Genomic DNA, 17,258 nt, shown 5'->3' with positions numbered 1-17,258 from the left:
TGATTAACATAGCGCAAAAGCCATTACAAAACTGTAACGAGTCCTTTCTTTTTGGGTAAACTACGTGATAGTAATAAAGGGCGTATAATCCCATAGAATCAGGCAACAGAAGATTAGAAGGACGATCAGGAACAGCAGTAGTCGAGGAAAAAGGTACGTCATGAATCAATAAAATTGATGACCGAGTCTGCCGGAGAAATCAAAGTCAGTTTTTCATGCAGCTTTTAACACCAACAAGATGGTTCTGATCGTACAGCTCATGCTTTGCAATTGGCTGCCACCATTGCGTGACAAGTAGTTAGGACATGACAAAAATTTAGAAATAATGAATCTATAAAGAAACATCAATCCACTACCACCAGCCCGTCTAAAATTAGGCATATAAAGTGGCAACCTATAAAAGATACCAGAAACAGAAAGAAACATTTACTGCATCGTAGAATTCCTCCCGAATAAACTCACTGCAGATTAGAAATTAGGGATGCAAATAGACCAGCCAGCAGGCCACTTTAACTCTGTTCAGGCCAGTTTTCAGGCCAGACCCATTGGAAATTCTGCAAATCCTTGGCCCTGAACTGGCCTATTTGCATCACTATTTGAAATATAATTAAACCGCATGACATCGTTTTAGAAAATGAATTTGACAGGATTCCACTGTTTCAACAGAAGAAACATGTAATAATGTAGCAAAAGAAAAAAGAAACAATATGATAATGACAAAAAAGTCTATGGTAATGACTAATAGGATACACATTAACCATTCTGGAGACCCGACTGACTAATATATGTACAAATGAAAACCAGTGTACATAAGTTAGAATAGAGTAGCTAATGAAACGGAACAGCAGAGACACGGAGGAATATTGTCAAGGGCCAGCACAGAGTCGCCTACCCTTGCGCCTGGGTATAGGTTCACCTGAAGGATCTTTTTCTGGTGTATCCTCAACAACTGTTTCATCTTGTATTATCAAGCCCCTATTTCGGGTCAACTTTCTGATTGGCGTTGAAGGTGCAGCAGACTGAGAATCCCCATCTGGTGGCTCTGCTTGTAAGGAGGTGCTGCACATACTTGGGCCACTCCTGTGAGGCATCAGCTCTTCCCCGGACCCAACACCATCCATCATTAACTGCAAACCAGGATAACAAATAAAACCAACATATAACAGATGAGACTATTTGCTCTTGCAACAAGGGAGGGAGAAGAAGATGGGGATCAGAAAGAAATAAATCGTGGCAATAAAAGCAGGGGGCATTTTCCTACAATATTTGTGAGGTAGCTCCTTCCAAACTCAAATTTCACAATGCTAAAATGGAAAGATAAATCTAAATATAACAAGAAAAAGATAAATTTTCTTGTTTGTGTTGCAACCTGAAGGCAATGTACTTGGACGAAACTGAGAAGACCAATGAGAATCGAGACCTTCACATAAAACAATCTGTTTCTGCAGAACGTTAGGATTCCTTTTATTATTTCTCCCAACATTGTCCCACTTTTGATGCTATTCAAAATGAACAGTTTCACGCATTGGCTTCACCCCACTAACTATGCTATAAATCATACCGTTTTTACCTCTTTTCAAGTTCTAAACAGAAATCACTTTCATGAGCACTAAAAGTAGGTACCTGTGACCACTTTAAATACATAAAGGATGCAAAAAGTAAACAAATTCCCAAGAAAGAGAATGTGCTTTCATACCTTCCAATCTTTAAAATCAAATCTGAATACAAAATGGTTGTAAGACACATCCCCTGAGGCTACTGCAGTAGCAGCAGGTGCATTCCTTGGAGCTAGAAGGCAGAGACATTTTCATTAGCATCGATACAAGAGAAACTTAAATAGAGTGGTGAGAAAAGCCTAATTTGTTTTATAAAGAACTTACAAACAAAATGATGTCCTTCACCATTCACAGATATTTCAGCTCTCCCATCTTTCACCAGAAATGACAGCGCAAATATGTTCTCCACGGTTTGCGCAAAAGATACTCTGTTTAAAACCAGGTTCTCAAGTCTTACATGTCTCTTCTTTCTCAATATGTCGAACATGGTTGCCATGTTCTTATCAGTATCAGTTTTGTCTTCTGGTTGAGCCTCATCAAGCTGTACATACGGAAACAAAAAGTCATCTAAAAGAAAACTAGGTCATTGATTACAAAATCATCAAACCATATTATTTACTGGAGGTCTTGTTGTAAAATCTCATTTTACAAGCTGCAAGATTCCAACATGGTGCTGCTCCATGGTGGATGTGATGTTGTTCTGGTGGCAATGCAAGGCAGCACACAGTGAGCAGCGTGTTGGGAGGACGTACACAAACAGCAAATAATGATGCTTAAAAGGTTCTCCAACAAGGGCTGTCCTTAGTTGATAAGGTGGACTATAGGGCCCTTGTGATCTTACATGACGTAGCCTATTGGGCCATTTCCTAGGCCCTCAACCAAAGAGAGAGAGACTCCTTCATATTTTAGAGAAAATAAAGAAGTTTATGTCAGAACACTAAGGAAAATGTTTTAGCATCCAAAAGAACCCTTATTTTGCATCCATCCTACAACATGGGAAGAGTTTTCTGGAAACCGCATATGTGATGGACCACCCGCAAATAGAGAGTACTAGCCACTGGATTGACTAGGTAGGGAACAAACTTGATAGATAACAGATAAGAAGTGCCACGATCAAAAAATAAAAATAAAAACTGAATAATTTTTTATATAGGCCAGCATCTAAAAAAATATTAAGAAAATAGAAAAAAACTTGGGTACAAAGAGAGAGCGAGAGCTAGAATCTTGAAACAACTAACCTCCTCAGGACGACTGTTTTCAGTTGGCCTTGTCTGTTTTCTGTGAACCACAGCCTTGCGTTGTTTCACTTGAGTACTCATAGGACCAATCCTACATCATATATAACAAGGAGAGAAAAGTTAATAGGCAGAAACAATTGCATATAAATCGGTTTAAGTTCCTAAAAATCCAACCCCAGCAAGCTAAATTCACCAAAAAGAGAAAAAATATTAAATATCTAAATAGTATAACAGTTGGAATGTTCCTTACATTGTGCAGCATCCAGGGACCTTTCTTAAAATATGAGATACAGCAATGCCAACTTCTGCCCAAGAAATCATGTTGTAAGCACTATCAACATTCACATGTCCATCTCGTTGTCCAAAGTTCCTTAGCATTGCAGTTACAAAATCTGATGGAGTCACTCCGTCATTGCTTTGAGACCTAACCGATGTTACCAGTGTGTTAGCAATGTCCAATAGAGCCTCCGCATCCGCTACTTGTTCTCTAGGCTTTTGAACTGTGGCCACATGAATACAATGAGAATGAGGAATTTGGCATTTATTACATGATCATCTCACACTAGTAAAAAGGTTGGAAGTGGAAGGAAGAAAGAAAGAACAGGGGGAAAAAGAACAATGAAGTTCTAGAAGGGTAAGGGATCAACGGGTCAATGCAAAAGACCAAACTACTGCATTCTGTGTCTCAGCTCAGATCCAAATAAATTTATTGATCTCAAAAAGCCACTAAAAGAGTCCCTTTTCACAAGGCTACAAATAATGGATTTTTTTGAACTCCAATGAACTAGAACATATGGCAAGGGGTAGGCTACTGGTGGTTCATGAATCATCAGACTCTTCAACCATGAGTCATATCTAATATAATGTCTAATAATGCATCAATGGATCCAGAAAAATATTATATCACCATTATGTTAATAAGAATGGATATAAGGGTGAAAATTTAGCAGTCATAGGGAGTGTTAAAAAGAATTAAAAAATGTGGTTAGAGAGCCTTGTTCAAGAGAAGCGAGTGAAGAAGTTCCATTCCTTTAACAGGTGTATCAATAGGCCAGGCTTAGACTCTATTTTTTTTTTTTTTTAAGAACTAGGACAAGAGAAAATGGAGCCAGCATATTCAAAGAAATAAAAAGGCGACATCATTGCCTCGGTTTTAAGAATCATAAAGAAAAACTTGAGGTATGAAATCCTAATTGCTTGTTTCAATAGGAAGCTGCTGTTAAATGCTTTCATTGTATATATTGATCATTTGACAATATTTCAGCATTTCCTCTGTTCATGAAATTATCTTCCACTGACATCAGAACGCCAAATGTTCTAGCAAAATAATAATATTCCACTTTAGGATAATCAACAATGATGTAGTTGTTGTCCATTAAAAACTTCATACACAGGGTATGAAGTAAAATGACATCAAAATATTTACATGCTTAAGAAAGTAACCCATTGGTTTTCTTAGGGAATGCTTTGGTGCATTTTCACCATTTTTTTTCAAAAACGGGGATTAATCTTAGCCATTCATTGTCTAAGGTTGTGATCAAAAATTTAGATTAACCGCGAGCCAGTATCCACCCTCACCCTGCAAATCAACACGCCTCCCTCCCATCTCTCACCCTCTTCCTCCATCTCAATTCTCTTTCCTAGAATTTGTCCCATGCTCTTTCCAATGGAGCCCTCCCTCCCTCCATTCCCTTCTCAATCGCCCCAAAACTCCTTTCTTCCCCCCATGGGCAACAACTTCACGATGCTCACCCACTGCTTCTTCGGTAACGCCCGTCACCACCACAGTGCCGCCGCCATCACATCGAAGCCTTATGATTAGGGCCTTAGCACTCTTTCTACTACATCTGCCTCAATGCCCCCACTACCGCCGCCTCCTCCAAGGTCCATCATGCCACATAAACCACCACCTTCCACACCATCTCTAGCACCTCCATTATTGCCAACACCACCGCTTCTCTCTCCACTGCCCTCGCCGACATCAACTGCCCACAGGCTGCCGACATCACGAAAGGAAGCAACATCGGAGCGCGCGCTTGTGGGTGGAAGTGGCATCAAAGTGAATGAAGAATCCGCTTGTTTTGTCACAAAAACATTACAAAATATAATCTTCATTAACAGTAAAGAGAGTAGTACCACAAAAACTGATAGCTCATTCCGAGTTTCTACGTGGTTTTGACATCAGAAGGCTTGGTACTTTTGGAACTTAGCTTTGGTATTCTAAAAAACCTGCTCCGCAATGACAGCTTCACTGTCATCAGCTCATTTGATCTCCAAGTGGGGCTTTTGATAGAATCCACTACCCTATAGTGTATCAGCAATAGAATCATCAAACCATTTGCTATTGCTGCCTCCACATTAGCTTCATACACCAACCACAAAGGGGGGTTTCGAAGATGGATCCTCATCGGGACAGGGAAAAAATCACTGCTTATACCCATCCCATTCTGACCCCATGAAAACCACCTAAATTACCAGATTATCTACAGACATTTTCAAATATTAACTGATGTATTTTGTCCAAATTACTGTACTTGCCATCCGTACCTAAACTTTCCACTGGCTATAATGGGTTGCTTTTGAGAAAAATCAGTATCATTATCATCCAACAAATGATGAACAAAAACTAAAACCTATTATATATAACATTTCAGGAAGCACTGTAGCAAATCCCTTGATCCCTTAAATCAATATGGGACCTCACTCTTTCTTGCAGCTGAGAAAGGACAACTTAAGGCCTTTTATCCAATAAACTGTATAAGAAGTAAGTGGACCAGATAACTTTACTGAAAAAAAAGGACAAATGAGTACATCATTCATTGAATTATACGCATGGACCTTACACATTATAGTGACATAAACTTGTCAATCAATTTATAAAAGGCTTTGTTAAACCCTTGAAAAAAGAAAAAATAAGAAAACAATCAATTATGTTCAGAAATAGAAAAATTTCACCATTTAGCTAGCTCTCTTGTTTCACCTTCTTATTTCTCCTCTAGTCATTAACCATTCAATAAGATTCAAGATTGTCAGTACCCTTTATATTCTCTATCATGCCTCTCTTCTACTTATTTCTTGATCTAAACTTTCAAATCCACTCTCCATTATTTTATCTTTAAAAGAAATTTAAAAAAGAGACAGAAAAGAGAAATTGAAGGTCAATTTTTCCCAGTTTTATCTAGCTTAAAAAGCTATGTTTCTAGTCCAAATGCATATGAACTTGTTGGTTAAAAAAAACAAATGGAGATAGAAGCTTCTAGTACAATAGTGTAATTATACCTTCTTTCTTTATTTCCTTCACTGTTAGGTCTAACACTTTTATGTATATCAACAATAATATAGTTCAACATGTGGAACAACATCCAAAGAATACAAACTTTCAAGGGATCACTGCATGGTTAAATTATTTTCCAGCTCAATTTTCTGCCTGTCAAATCCTGGTAAGTATAAACTGAATTAAAACACTAGCGAACACCATTAGCTGACTGGTCAATTAGAGATGCCGGCTTGACCTTAACTCGGAGTCTAAACAATTATGGCCTCAATTGAACCTTCACATGCGCCTCTTGCCCTCTACCCAAAGGACATGAATAACATAGACAGATGCTAAATAAAGGGCATAATTGACTGAACAGGGCCAAGCACAGCAGGTGGTACTGCTCAATCAGACCATTATTGTTGAATATCAGTTCAACTGAGGAAGAACTCTCTCAAAAACACAAAGTATCATTAACAAGTTAAAGGTGAAAATGGATAAAACTGATATCCATCCAAATCTGTTGGCGTATCCAAAATAATCCAAATTAGCATGCAGATTTCAGCATCTACACTATGTCTGCAGCCATATCTGTAATCCACCATATAATAACAGGTAGAAACAAGGTAAACATATAGGTGATCTATAATTGAACCATTAACATTGAGACTTTCAACCCAAAAATGTACTCTAGTAGTGTTTTTAGGATTTAACAAAAGATGATGTGATTAAGTGAACCTAAGCAGCTTCTTGAGGTTCTCTATAGTCTATACAATTATGCAAAAGCTTCCTCGTTAAGTGTCCTAACTAAATAAATAAAAGGCTATCAAGTATGTCAATTGTAGAGTAATGCCTGCAATAATACTGAACCTTTTAAAACAACAATAAGTTACCAAATCCAAAGTTATGATCTGCCTGCTTCCTAAAATTAATAAAAATTTCAGCAAAACTAACTCGCAGATACTATACTAGTTTAGCTAAGCTAAGATCATTAGGTTCGCAGAAAAGAAGCATAGTACAGAGACATACAGTTTAAATGTTATTCTACAATTCTGCAAGTAGATACAAGATAATCTGAAAACAAATTTAAAAATACGTGCCTAGATGATGCAGACTCTCCACTTCACCGATGATCGAATTGAACTTGTCAGAATCCACTTTGCTAATATCCTCCCTCTCATCTGCAAACCACACTAACTGATTCACAGCAAAGAAAACAACCAAGACACCAGAGAAGAAGAAAGAAAAAAAGGAAAAGAAAACAAAGGCTGATTCAAACCTAAGAACTCGGCAGAGGAACTCGAATACATACCACTGATTAGATTCCTGACGGCCAAGTATCGTGACCTAAGAACCCGCCGCTCCGTCACCCCTTGCGAACCTTCTCCCCGGCTGCCCTCCCCCGCTTCCCCTCCTCTGGTCTCCTCCCTCCCTCTCACCCCCGTCTCCCTCTTCACCGCCCTCACCATAGCTGAAGATCCCCCGACCACACAAAGACGAACCGGAAAAACCCTAGAATCTCATCAGGCAGGCAACTTACAGGTCGATATCAAGAGAATTACACGAAATTAAGCTCCATGTGAAGCTATTACCTTGGAAGCTCGATCTCGAAGCCCTAACCCTAACCCTGACCTCAAACCGTCGATATTGGGATGGAGGAAACGGAGAGCGGCAGGAGAAGCCTCGACGTTTCGAGCACGAAAAGGAGTGCTTCGTGCCTTCGACTTCGAGTGATCGAAGTCTCCTTGAAGTTAGAAAAGATTTCAATGGCGCGCGCTCTCCACCAGAAATTTTTTTGGAATTTCGGCTAGCCGCCTACCGTGCCCATGGAGGCTCTCTCCTGCGAACAACAAATCATATGGGGCGGGCACTATAAAAAGATCGTATGGGCGGGCTTCGCAACTTGCCACATGTCCTTTAATATTAATTTTAAAATATAAATTTAAAATTTTAAAAAAAAATTACTGATAAAATTATTAATTTTATGATTAAATTTTTTTTTATTTTTAATATATAACGATATATGCTAGATAGCCGTATCATATGCACTAAATATATAATCAAGTAATACATATTATAAATTTTTTTAATACACACCCAATAACAATCTAATACACACCTACAGTTAAATTAATAAATAGTTTACCAAACTTAATATTTATCAGTACACAATATATAACTAGTTGATACACATCTAGAAAAATATTTATCTAACATCCAAATACACACCTCTAGATAAAAACAATACATAATTTTTAAAATACAGCATTTATCACTATACAGTATATGAGCAAATGATACATACTAGATAGTTTGTTGATACATATTGTAAGCTTTTTTGATACATACTTAGTAATGACCTAATACATATCTCGAGGTCTTTTTCTTCTTTCGAATCTCTCTTCTTTTTTAAGATCTTTGCATCTAAAAGTTTATGAAATTTGTGTATCATTTCATTTAGATGGGACGTCGGATGAATATTTTGCTAGATGTATATCAACTAGCCATATATTGTGTATTAGTGAATACTAAGTTCGATAAACTATGTATCAATTTATCTGTAAGTGTGTATTAGATCGTTACTAAGTGTATATCAAAAAAATTTCAGTATATATCAATAAGCCATCTAGTAGGTATCATTTACTGATGTACTGTGTATTGATCAATACTATATTTTAAAAACTGTGTATTGCTTTATTTAAAGGTATATATGGGGATATTGGATAAATATTTTATTAGATATGTATCAATTAATTGTATACTCTGTATGGTGAAACTAAATTCAATAAACTATGTATCAATTTAACTGTTGGTGTGTATTATATCATTACTAAGTGTGTATCAAAAAAGCTTATAGTATATATTATCTAATTATATATTTAGTATGTATCATATAGCCATATAGTATATATTGCTATATACTAAAAAAGAAAGAGGATGTTTTAATCATGGGACTAATAACTCCGTTAGTAGAAAAAGTCTTTGATTTTTAGACTCATACTTTAAGATTAGTATTAAAGGACGCATATCGCATTGTGAAATCCGCCCCATATGATTTTTGTTCCTCTCCTGCATACATATACCCTTTGATTTAAATTAAATTAAAAAAATCAAATTGGGTTTGATAGATGTACCCCTTATTATTGAGCTCACAAGTGAGGGTCTGCATGTTTCTTCCTCTCGACTCTCAAGAGGGATCACAAGTATTAGAAAGTAGATAGTTCATACATGAATTTTAAAATATTTTTAAATCTATAGCAGCGGAAGACATCTAGATTAACTCTTAACCTAGAATGCATTAGATCTAATTTGAAAACTACCTAAGTATGGATCTTATGACATAAATACAGCATGCATAATTTGAAATTTAAAATCCATAGATCGTATTTATGTTGTAGATCACATCTACGATGAAACAGAGATCAAATCTCAATACCTGAGCATGGATCGATCTACACCGCAACTAATGATCATGGATTTGTCAAGTTTCTTGAGCCGCACATGCATCCGATCTCTACAGGTATCCACATGAAGCTCCGATCTAATCAGAGGTACGACGATCTCCTCGGGATCCTAGCTCCTTATAAAGACATGCTCCTGATGGCTGATCTGACTCCTTCAGATCTCACAGACTCTTTAAAGATCTTAAAGAGGAACACAGGAGGTGAAAGAGGAGAAGAAGAAAAGAACTTCTCTCACGAAACCCGAGCCCTAGATCATAAAACCTAGGACCCTCTACACTAAAGACCCTTCTCTAGTTTTCTCACACCCAAAGAGGAAACAACTTTTCTCTATTTCACGCACAGAACCCATGCCCCACTCTCCTCTATTTTATGCACAACCACTCAGAAAATCATCATGAAAATCATTTCTCACACACAAAAGGAAAGGCCGTAAATGGTTGGCGTTAAAGGGGATTAGGATGGGATCAAACAACCTCCAGGTAAGGATAGTTTTAAATCAAATTTAAAACTTCTTTATCCTTATCCATGAGGGGCGTTAAGAAGGGTGAAGGTGCTGATTTTAATCATGCTAAAATCAAAATTAGTGTGAAGAAAAAAATGGCATGGAGATGGGGTTTGTGGAAGGAAAGAAGTCCAATCATATTGGACTCTTGAAATCTCAATTTGGTTCCAATCCAAATCAAATTTGGTTAGACCCAAAGAGAGAAGAGAACCTAATCTAATTAGGAACCCAAGATCTTAATCCAATTAAAATTAATTAAATCCAAGTTCTGATCAAATCAAGAATTGGTCTCCCTTGCAATTGGGTTATTTGATAACTCAATCAGGTTTGATCTAATCAAATCCAAACCAAGTCAAATTGAATTCAATTCAATTAGACTTTATCTGAATCTCATTGCTCAATCAAATTAAGCCAATTAGCAATCTAATTGCTAGTTGATCCTCCTATAATTCACTAACTCGTAGTAAATTATTTTATTGTAACTTTTGCACAAGGTTAATCATCAATCACATTGATGATTATACCCTTTAACATTTATAATTGTTAAACAACCATCTTATCATATAAGAACCTCTTTTGTGTGTGATCCTATAATTTTATTCTATCTGATAGTGAAATTTACTGTGATCTCTATTACAATATCGTCGAAACTCTTTTTGATGCATTGAAATAATTTCAACTCTACCCTTCGAGGGTCATCGATCATCAAGATGATACTCGACAAGTCTCACAATCCATTAATGATATCAAGCAGTATGTAGTGGCAATCCAGTAAAATAAAAATATTAAATCTCTAAGTGCAGTTATCATGTGATTCAGTTTTATCATGAGTCCTAACTCGACGGAGGTCATGGAGAACTTATCAAACACCAACATCAGTCATATACCAGATTGGCTTGATTCGAGTTCATTTGTAATCCCGTAAAAACTCTTTTTTAGTATTCATACTTGCTTTGAGCAAAAACTTTCTCAACTCAATCTCACAAATCGAATAGGACTACTCCTTTTCTATCAAGATCGATAGATTTCATTTAGATGCATCTTACTCCTAATAGCGAATTTGAACCCATTGAAGCCAATATACACTGTAAGAACTTAAATGGCTAAGAGTTCAAGTTTAGATACAATCAAACTCAGTAGCCTCACTGCGAATAGCTAATGCATCGCAAATCAAAGGACCACTCACACCATTGCAGTATCGAGAAGACCACCTACGAGTGAGTAGACATCCAAGTGGTTTCTCGTGTTGGTCACGTTCAGTACAGATTGTTCTCTAACAATCATCTACACTCTCACTCCAATGTCCCCATACTGCAGACTCGAAACTCATCTGTTTGGAAGGAAGGTGATTCGTGCATCGATCTAACTGGATCAATCACTATGCTTCATGATGATCTTTCGATCGGGAGCATTCAGAAATTGATCACTAATAATGTATGTCTTAAATTTTTAACACTTTCAGAATATATAAAATCATATGTTAAATTTTAAGATAAATCATAAATATATAAAATATGATTAAAAATAAAAAAATATCTTTTTATTACTAATAAATATTTTTATAAGTACATATTTATGTCCTAGAATTATAAAATATGTCAGCCAACAATTGACTTCTAGGGCACACATCCAACAACGAAAGTGTATCATAAGAGGAGCATGTTTATCAAAGATATCTGACAGGTTTGTATCCACATAGCAGAGGTCTATTCGCTACTTGATCAGTCTGCTATATGAGATGAGACAACCCAACAAATTGATTTTTTTTTGATGAAGCTGAAAGTTATGAATACATCCAATAAAATTAAAAAATAAAATCAGAACTGTTGGATTTTGCGAAATCATATTCAAATTTCACAATCGAGATTGCTCCATGATAATGTGTGTATTTCTTATCGATCGAAAGTATCGCCATATGATTAGATGAACACCCATATGTCCAGAACCAAATATACCCCTTGATCACTTTGAACACCACTTGCATTTATCAAAAATTTTCTTTCTTTCTTCCGGCATCGCTCCCCTTTACTATATATCTAATGCGAGCAAAAATTTAATTTCTGTTTCATACTTAGCATAGGATAATTATGAAATTAGTTTCAACAAGGATCATTGCACCATTTATTTTGAAAATAAAATGATTGCACGTGGGTCACTTAATCAACAACCTCTATCATTTGCATATTGATGCAGATGAATCAGTTAATTTATCTAAACAAACAGTGAGTGCCATTGGATCTAAGAGATCCAGAGATGAAGTTAAGCAAAAGTACATGTGGTACCTTAAGCTATGAATATTGGAGAAGAGAGGATTCACAGATTGGTGAAAGATGGTCTTTTAGACTTGTTCTCAGATGAGTCGTATCCAGTCTATGAATCTTGTCTTAAAAAAAATGATCAAGCTACCCTTTATAGGATACAAAAAAAAGATCACTGAGGTACTAGCTCTGGTACATAGTGATGTATGCAGTCCATTTGATGTGCCGATCAGAGGAGATTATTTCTACTTCATCATCTTTATCGATGATTTTTCATAGTACGGATATGTATTTTTTATGGATATAAATCTAAAGCCTTTGAAATATTCAAAAATTCAGATCTGAGATAGAGAAGCAAACTGAAAAATCACTCAAGGTACTTCGATCAGATCGAGAAAGAGAATATCTGAGTGAAGAACTTCTCGATTATCTTAAGAAAAATAGTATAGTCTCTCAATGGACTCCACCTAGAACACCTCAACTCAATGAAGTTTTAGAATGAAGAAATCGGACCTTATTGGATATGATTCAATCCATGATGAGCTTCATTGACTTCTTTTTATTTCTTTAGAGATATGCCTTAATGATAACCAATTACTTAATTAATAAGATTTTTTTTAAATTTGTTCCTATCACACCATATAAGATATGGCATGATAAGAAGTCAAATTTTGGTTATCTCAAAATTTGAGAATGTTCGATCTATGTCAAATGACGACAGACAGACAAAATAGATGTTAGATCTATGAGAACTCATTTTATAGGATACCCAAAAGAATCTTTGAGGTACTATTTTTATCTCTCAAAAGATCACAATGTGATTGTGAGCCGGCATGTCAAATTTTTAGAAAGAGATTTCATCCAAGATAGAGGTAGTGGGAGAAAAATTCAGCTCGAAGAGAGTGTCTCTGAAGAGCAACGAGCTATAGAGCCAGTGGAACCCACTCCACCTCGTAGATCCAGTAGGATCACACGTCCTCTTGAAAGATACATAGATATGCTGAAAAAAAATATAGAAAAAATATTTCTCATGATTGATATGAACCATATTGATGATCCTAAAATCTATGACGAGACAATGTCAGACATCGACTCTGAGAAATGATTGAAAGCAATGAGGTCAGAAATTGATTCAATGCATACCAATCAGATCTGGATCTTAGTAGATCCATCAGCAGGAATAATTCTTATTGGGTGTAAGTGAATCTTTAAGAGAAACATCGGTTCAGATAGAAAGATGAAGATCTTTAAAGCGAAGCTTGTGGCTAAAGATTATAGTCAGTGCGAAGGCATTGACTGTCAGGAGATCTTTGCGTCAGTTGCCATGCTGAGTCTATTCAGACACTGCTTGCTGTTACAGCAGCTCATGATTATGAGATATAACAGATAAATATGAAAACTGTATTTCTGAATGAATATCTTGAGGAAGATATCTATATAGAGTAACCTCTGTGTTTTACATCCAGTGATGGAGATCACAAGGTCTACAAGCTGCAAAGGTCCATTAATGGACTCAAGCAAGCATCTCGGAGTTGGAATACTCGATTCAATGATGCGATCAAATCGTTTGATTTCATCAAAAGTGAGGAGGGTTGTCACATTCCTCGTATTGTATGTGGATGACATCCTCCTAATTGAGATGACATTCTTATGATGACTTCGGTGAAACTTCGATTGTCCAAAGAGTTCTCCATGAAAGATCTTAGAGAAGCATCCTATATTCTAGGAATAAAGATCTATAGAGATAGATCTAAGAAGATATTAGATTTGCCACAACAACTATACATAGAAAAAGTACTGAAGCAGTTCCGCATGGAAAACTCCAAAAGAAATTTGTTACCCTTCAGGCATGGAGTTCATCTCTCCAAGAAGATGTACTCTAGCACACCTGAGGAGATTCAACATATAAGTAAGATCCCTTACACTTCATAAGGAGCCTCATATATGCTATACTATGTACTCGATCTAATATTGCTCTTGCTATAAGTATCACAAGCAGATATCAGTCAAATTCAGATGAGGAGCACTGAATTGCTGTGAAGATTATCCTTAAGTACTTGAGAAGAACTAAGGATCTCTTCTGGAACTTTGGAAGAAAAAACTTGTGGGTACAGGGATACACAGACTCAGATTTTATGTCTGACACTGATGATAGAAAGTCTACATCAGATTTGGTGTTCCAGTGTAATAGTGGTACGATTAGTTGGAAGAATTTCAAGCAACTGATTATTGTAGATTCTATCATTGAGGTAGAATACATTACCGCATCAGAGACGGCTAAGAAAGGATTCTGGTTCAAGAAGTTTATTACGGAGCTGGGTGTGATGCCATCAGATGTTGTTCCACTCTTCTATGACAACAATAATGCCATAGCACTCCTAAGTAATCGAGGTCTCACTAAAGTTCAACCATATCGAGCAACGATTTCATCTAATTCGTGAATACCTTAAGAAGAAGTTCATCGAGATGCAGAGAGTCAACTCCATAGAGAATGTGGCTGACTCACTGACCAAGCCACTAAGCCAACAGAAGACTGAAGCTCACCTTGAGAAAATGGAGCTTAGGTTTATGGCAATTAGCTTTAGGTCAAGTGGAAGTTGATTAGAAGTATGTCTTAGAAACCAATTGGCTAACACATATACATGTTCTAAAGGCATAATTTTATAATTAAAATTTTGAAATAAATAAAATTTGAGTTATTTTTTATTCATGTTGTGTTTGAATTGTGTCATGAATCGTCCGAAGAATCAACGGATGATGATATATATTCTCAAGAGTTGAGAATTTGAGGTATGTGTCATTAGTGGTTAATTCCTAAATACTTTCAATCGATAAATTATCATGGAGATGGTGACTGATCTGAATAAATTGGTGCACGGATCACTTTCCTTCATGATAAATGAGTCTTGAGTCGATAGTGTGAAATACTGAAGTGAGAGTGCAGGTGCTTGATAGAGATCAAGAGTACTGAGCGTGACCAACATGAAAAGTCACTAGGATGGCTATCCACTCATCGGTCACTTGCTCAAAGTTGCAGTGGTGTAGATAGTTCTTTAACTTGCAGTGCTTCGACTGTTCACAGTGAGGTTGTTATAGTTTGACTTCATAATCACTTGATTATCTAGCCATTAAAAATCTTATGGTATATGTTGGCTATAGTAGGTCTATTGTAGAAATAGAGTACACACCAAAATGAGATCTGTCGACCCTATTAGATACAGAGAAGTCCTATGCAATTCATGAGACTGTCCTAAAATCCATGATCATGGTAGGTGAATGATGGAAAGAAGTTTTCATAAAATTTCACATGAACTCGAGTCAATTAAATCTGACATATGACAGATGAACGGATTTGACGAGTTATTCTGGACCTACATCTTGTCGAGACTCACAATAGAGGAATCGAACTACACGATAACTACATATAGAGGTTTAATATTTTATTCTGCTATGTTGTCACTATATACTGTTAGGTATCATTGATAAATCATGAGACTCGTCGAACGTCATCTTGATGATCGATGATCCTTGAGGGCAGAGTTGGAATCGTTCTAACTTATCAAAAAGAGTTTCGATGATATTGTAATGAGGATCATAATATATTTTTATACCAGATAGAATAAAACCTATGAGGTCACATACAAAAGAATTTTTGTTCAATTAGATGATTGACTAACGATTATGAAACGCTATTGGATCTAATTATCAATATGATTGATGATTGATCCAATGCAAGAGTTGCAATAAAGCAATTCGCTAAGAGTTAGTGAGTTATAGGAGATTAATTAGCAATTAGATTGCTAATTGGTTCAATCTGATTGAGCAATAGGGTTAGAATTAAATCTAATTAAATTGGATTCAATTTGATTTGATTTGGGTTTGATTGGATCAAGCTTTATTGAATTATGTGATAACCCAATTTTCAAGAAATCAATCTCTAGTTTGATAGGGTTTAACCTAACTAATTTTCTAATTAGATTAGGGCTAATTGGATTCCTAATTAAGCTAGGACCTAATTAGTTAATTTGTTATAACTAATTTTTAAGTTAGTTAGGATTGATCCAAGAATTGATTAGAGATTAAATCAAGATTCATGAGAGATCTAGTTGGACTAGGACTCTCCTCCTTGCACCAACCCCATGTGCACGTCAAAGGAGGAATGCCCTAATCTGTTTTGCATTAGATTTTTCCACACAAATAAGCTGATTGTCGCCCCTTCTCAACGCCCCAAGGATGAGATAAAATTGGTTTGATTTTGAGTTCAAATTTGATTTGAATTCAAGACTCAATCAAATAAGGATTGGTCCTCATCTTGAAGAGTTCTCCCTCATCCAAACTTCTTGATGCCAACCATAAGAAGCCCTTTATTTTGTGCGACAAGATGAAGAGGTTTCATCATGGAAAATCTATTTTAGGGGCGTGAGTAGGGATGGCAAAATTAATCCGACCCGATGGGTATACACCCTACCCGAACCCGGTCAAACCCGAAAAATAGGGTTTGACTGGGTTTGGGTTCGGATTTGGGTAAAACCCGAAAACTATAGTACGGATATGTGTAGTGCTATTTTCTACCCGAACCCGACCGAACCTATGGATATGGGTAATATCCGAACCCATATCCGAATATATATATATATATACATATATATATATACATATCCGAATATATATATACATATACATATACATATATACATATCCGAATATACATATACATATACATATATATATATATACACACACACACACACACATATACACACACACATATATATGATCTCTCTCTCTTTCTCTCTCTCTCTCTCTATATATATATAATTATATATATGTATGTATGTATATGTATGCATGCATATATGTATGCATGTATGTATGTGTGTGTGTGTTAGAAGTGTGTATGTGCGTATGTATGTATGTATATATATATAATTGGTAATTCTATTTTTGATTGATAATATGCATAAAATTATTTTACTTTTTTTTT

General features: G+C 36.1%; 1 protein-coding gene across 4 annotated transcripts; it reads right to left on the bottom strand.

Moving 5' to 3' along the window:
* Positions 1–604: 604 nt before the first annotated feature.
* LOC105061232 (non-structural maintenance of chromosomes element 4 homolog A) lies at positions 605–7,913 on the bottom strand. Of its 4 annotated transcripts, none has more exons than XM_010945216.4 (8): positions 7,643–7,913; positions 7,363–7,562; positions 7,151–7,231; positions 3,045–3,294; positions 2,795–2,885; positions 1,881–2,097; positions 1,697–1,788; positions 605–1,127 (listed from the first exon to the last, which is right to left on the bottom strand). In XM_010945216.4, the coding sequence occupies exons 2-8, from the start codon at positions 7,517–7,519 to the stop codon at positions 867–869; spliced, it is 1,149 nt and encodes a 382-aa protein (XP_010943518.1). In that variant the 5' UTR covers positions 7,520–7,562; positions 7,643–7,913; the 3' UTR covers positions 605–866. The 4 variants fall into 4 exon arrangements, with proteins under 4 accessions (XP_010943518.1, XP_010943519.1, XP_073099560.1 ...); XM_010945217.4 differs by having other exon boundaries at positions 7,363–7,521; positions 7,643–7,910; XM_073243459.1 differs by having other exon boundaries at positions 7,363–7,910.
* Between the last annotated feature and the right edge of the window lie 9,345 nt (positions 7,914–17,258).

This window comes from Elaeis guineensis, chromosome 1 (genome assembly GCF_000442705.2).
Source record: "Elaeis guineensis isolate ETL-2024a chromosome 1, EG11, whole genome shotgun sequence".
NCBI classification, from domain to species: Eukaryota; Viridiplantae; Streptophyta; class Magnoliopsida; order Arecales; family Arecaceae; genus Elaeis; species Elaeis guineensis.
Note: the sequence above shows the minus strand (reverse complement) of the source record. Positions and strands in the feature narration are given on the sequence as shown.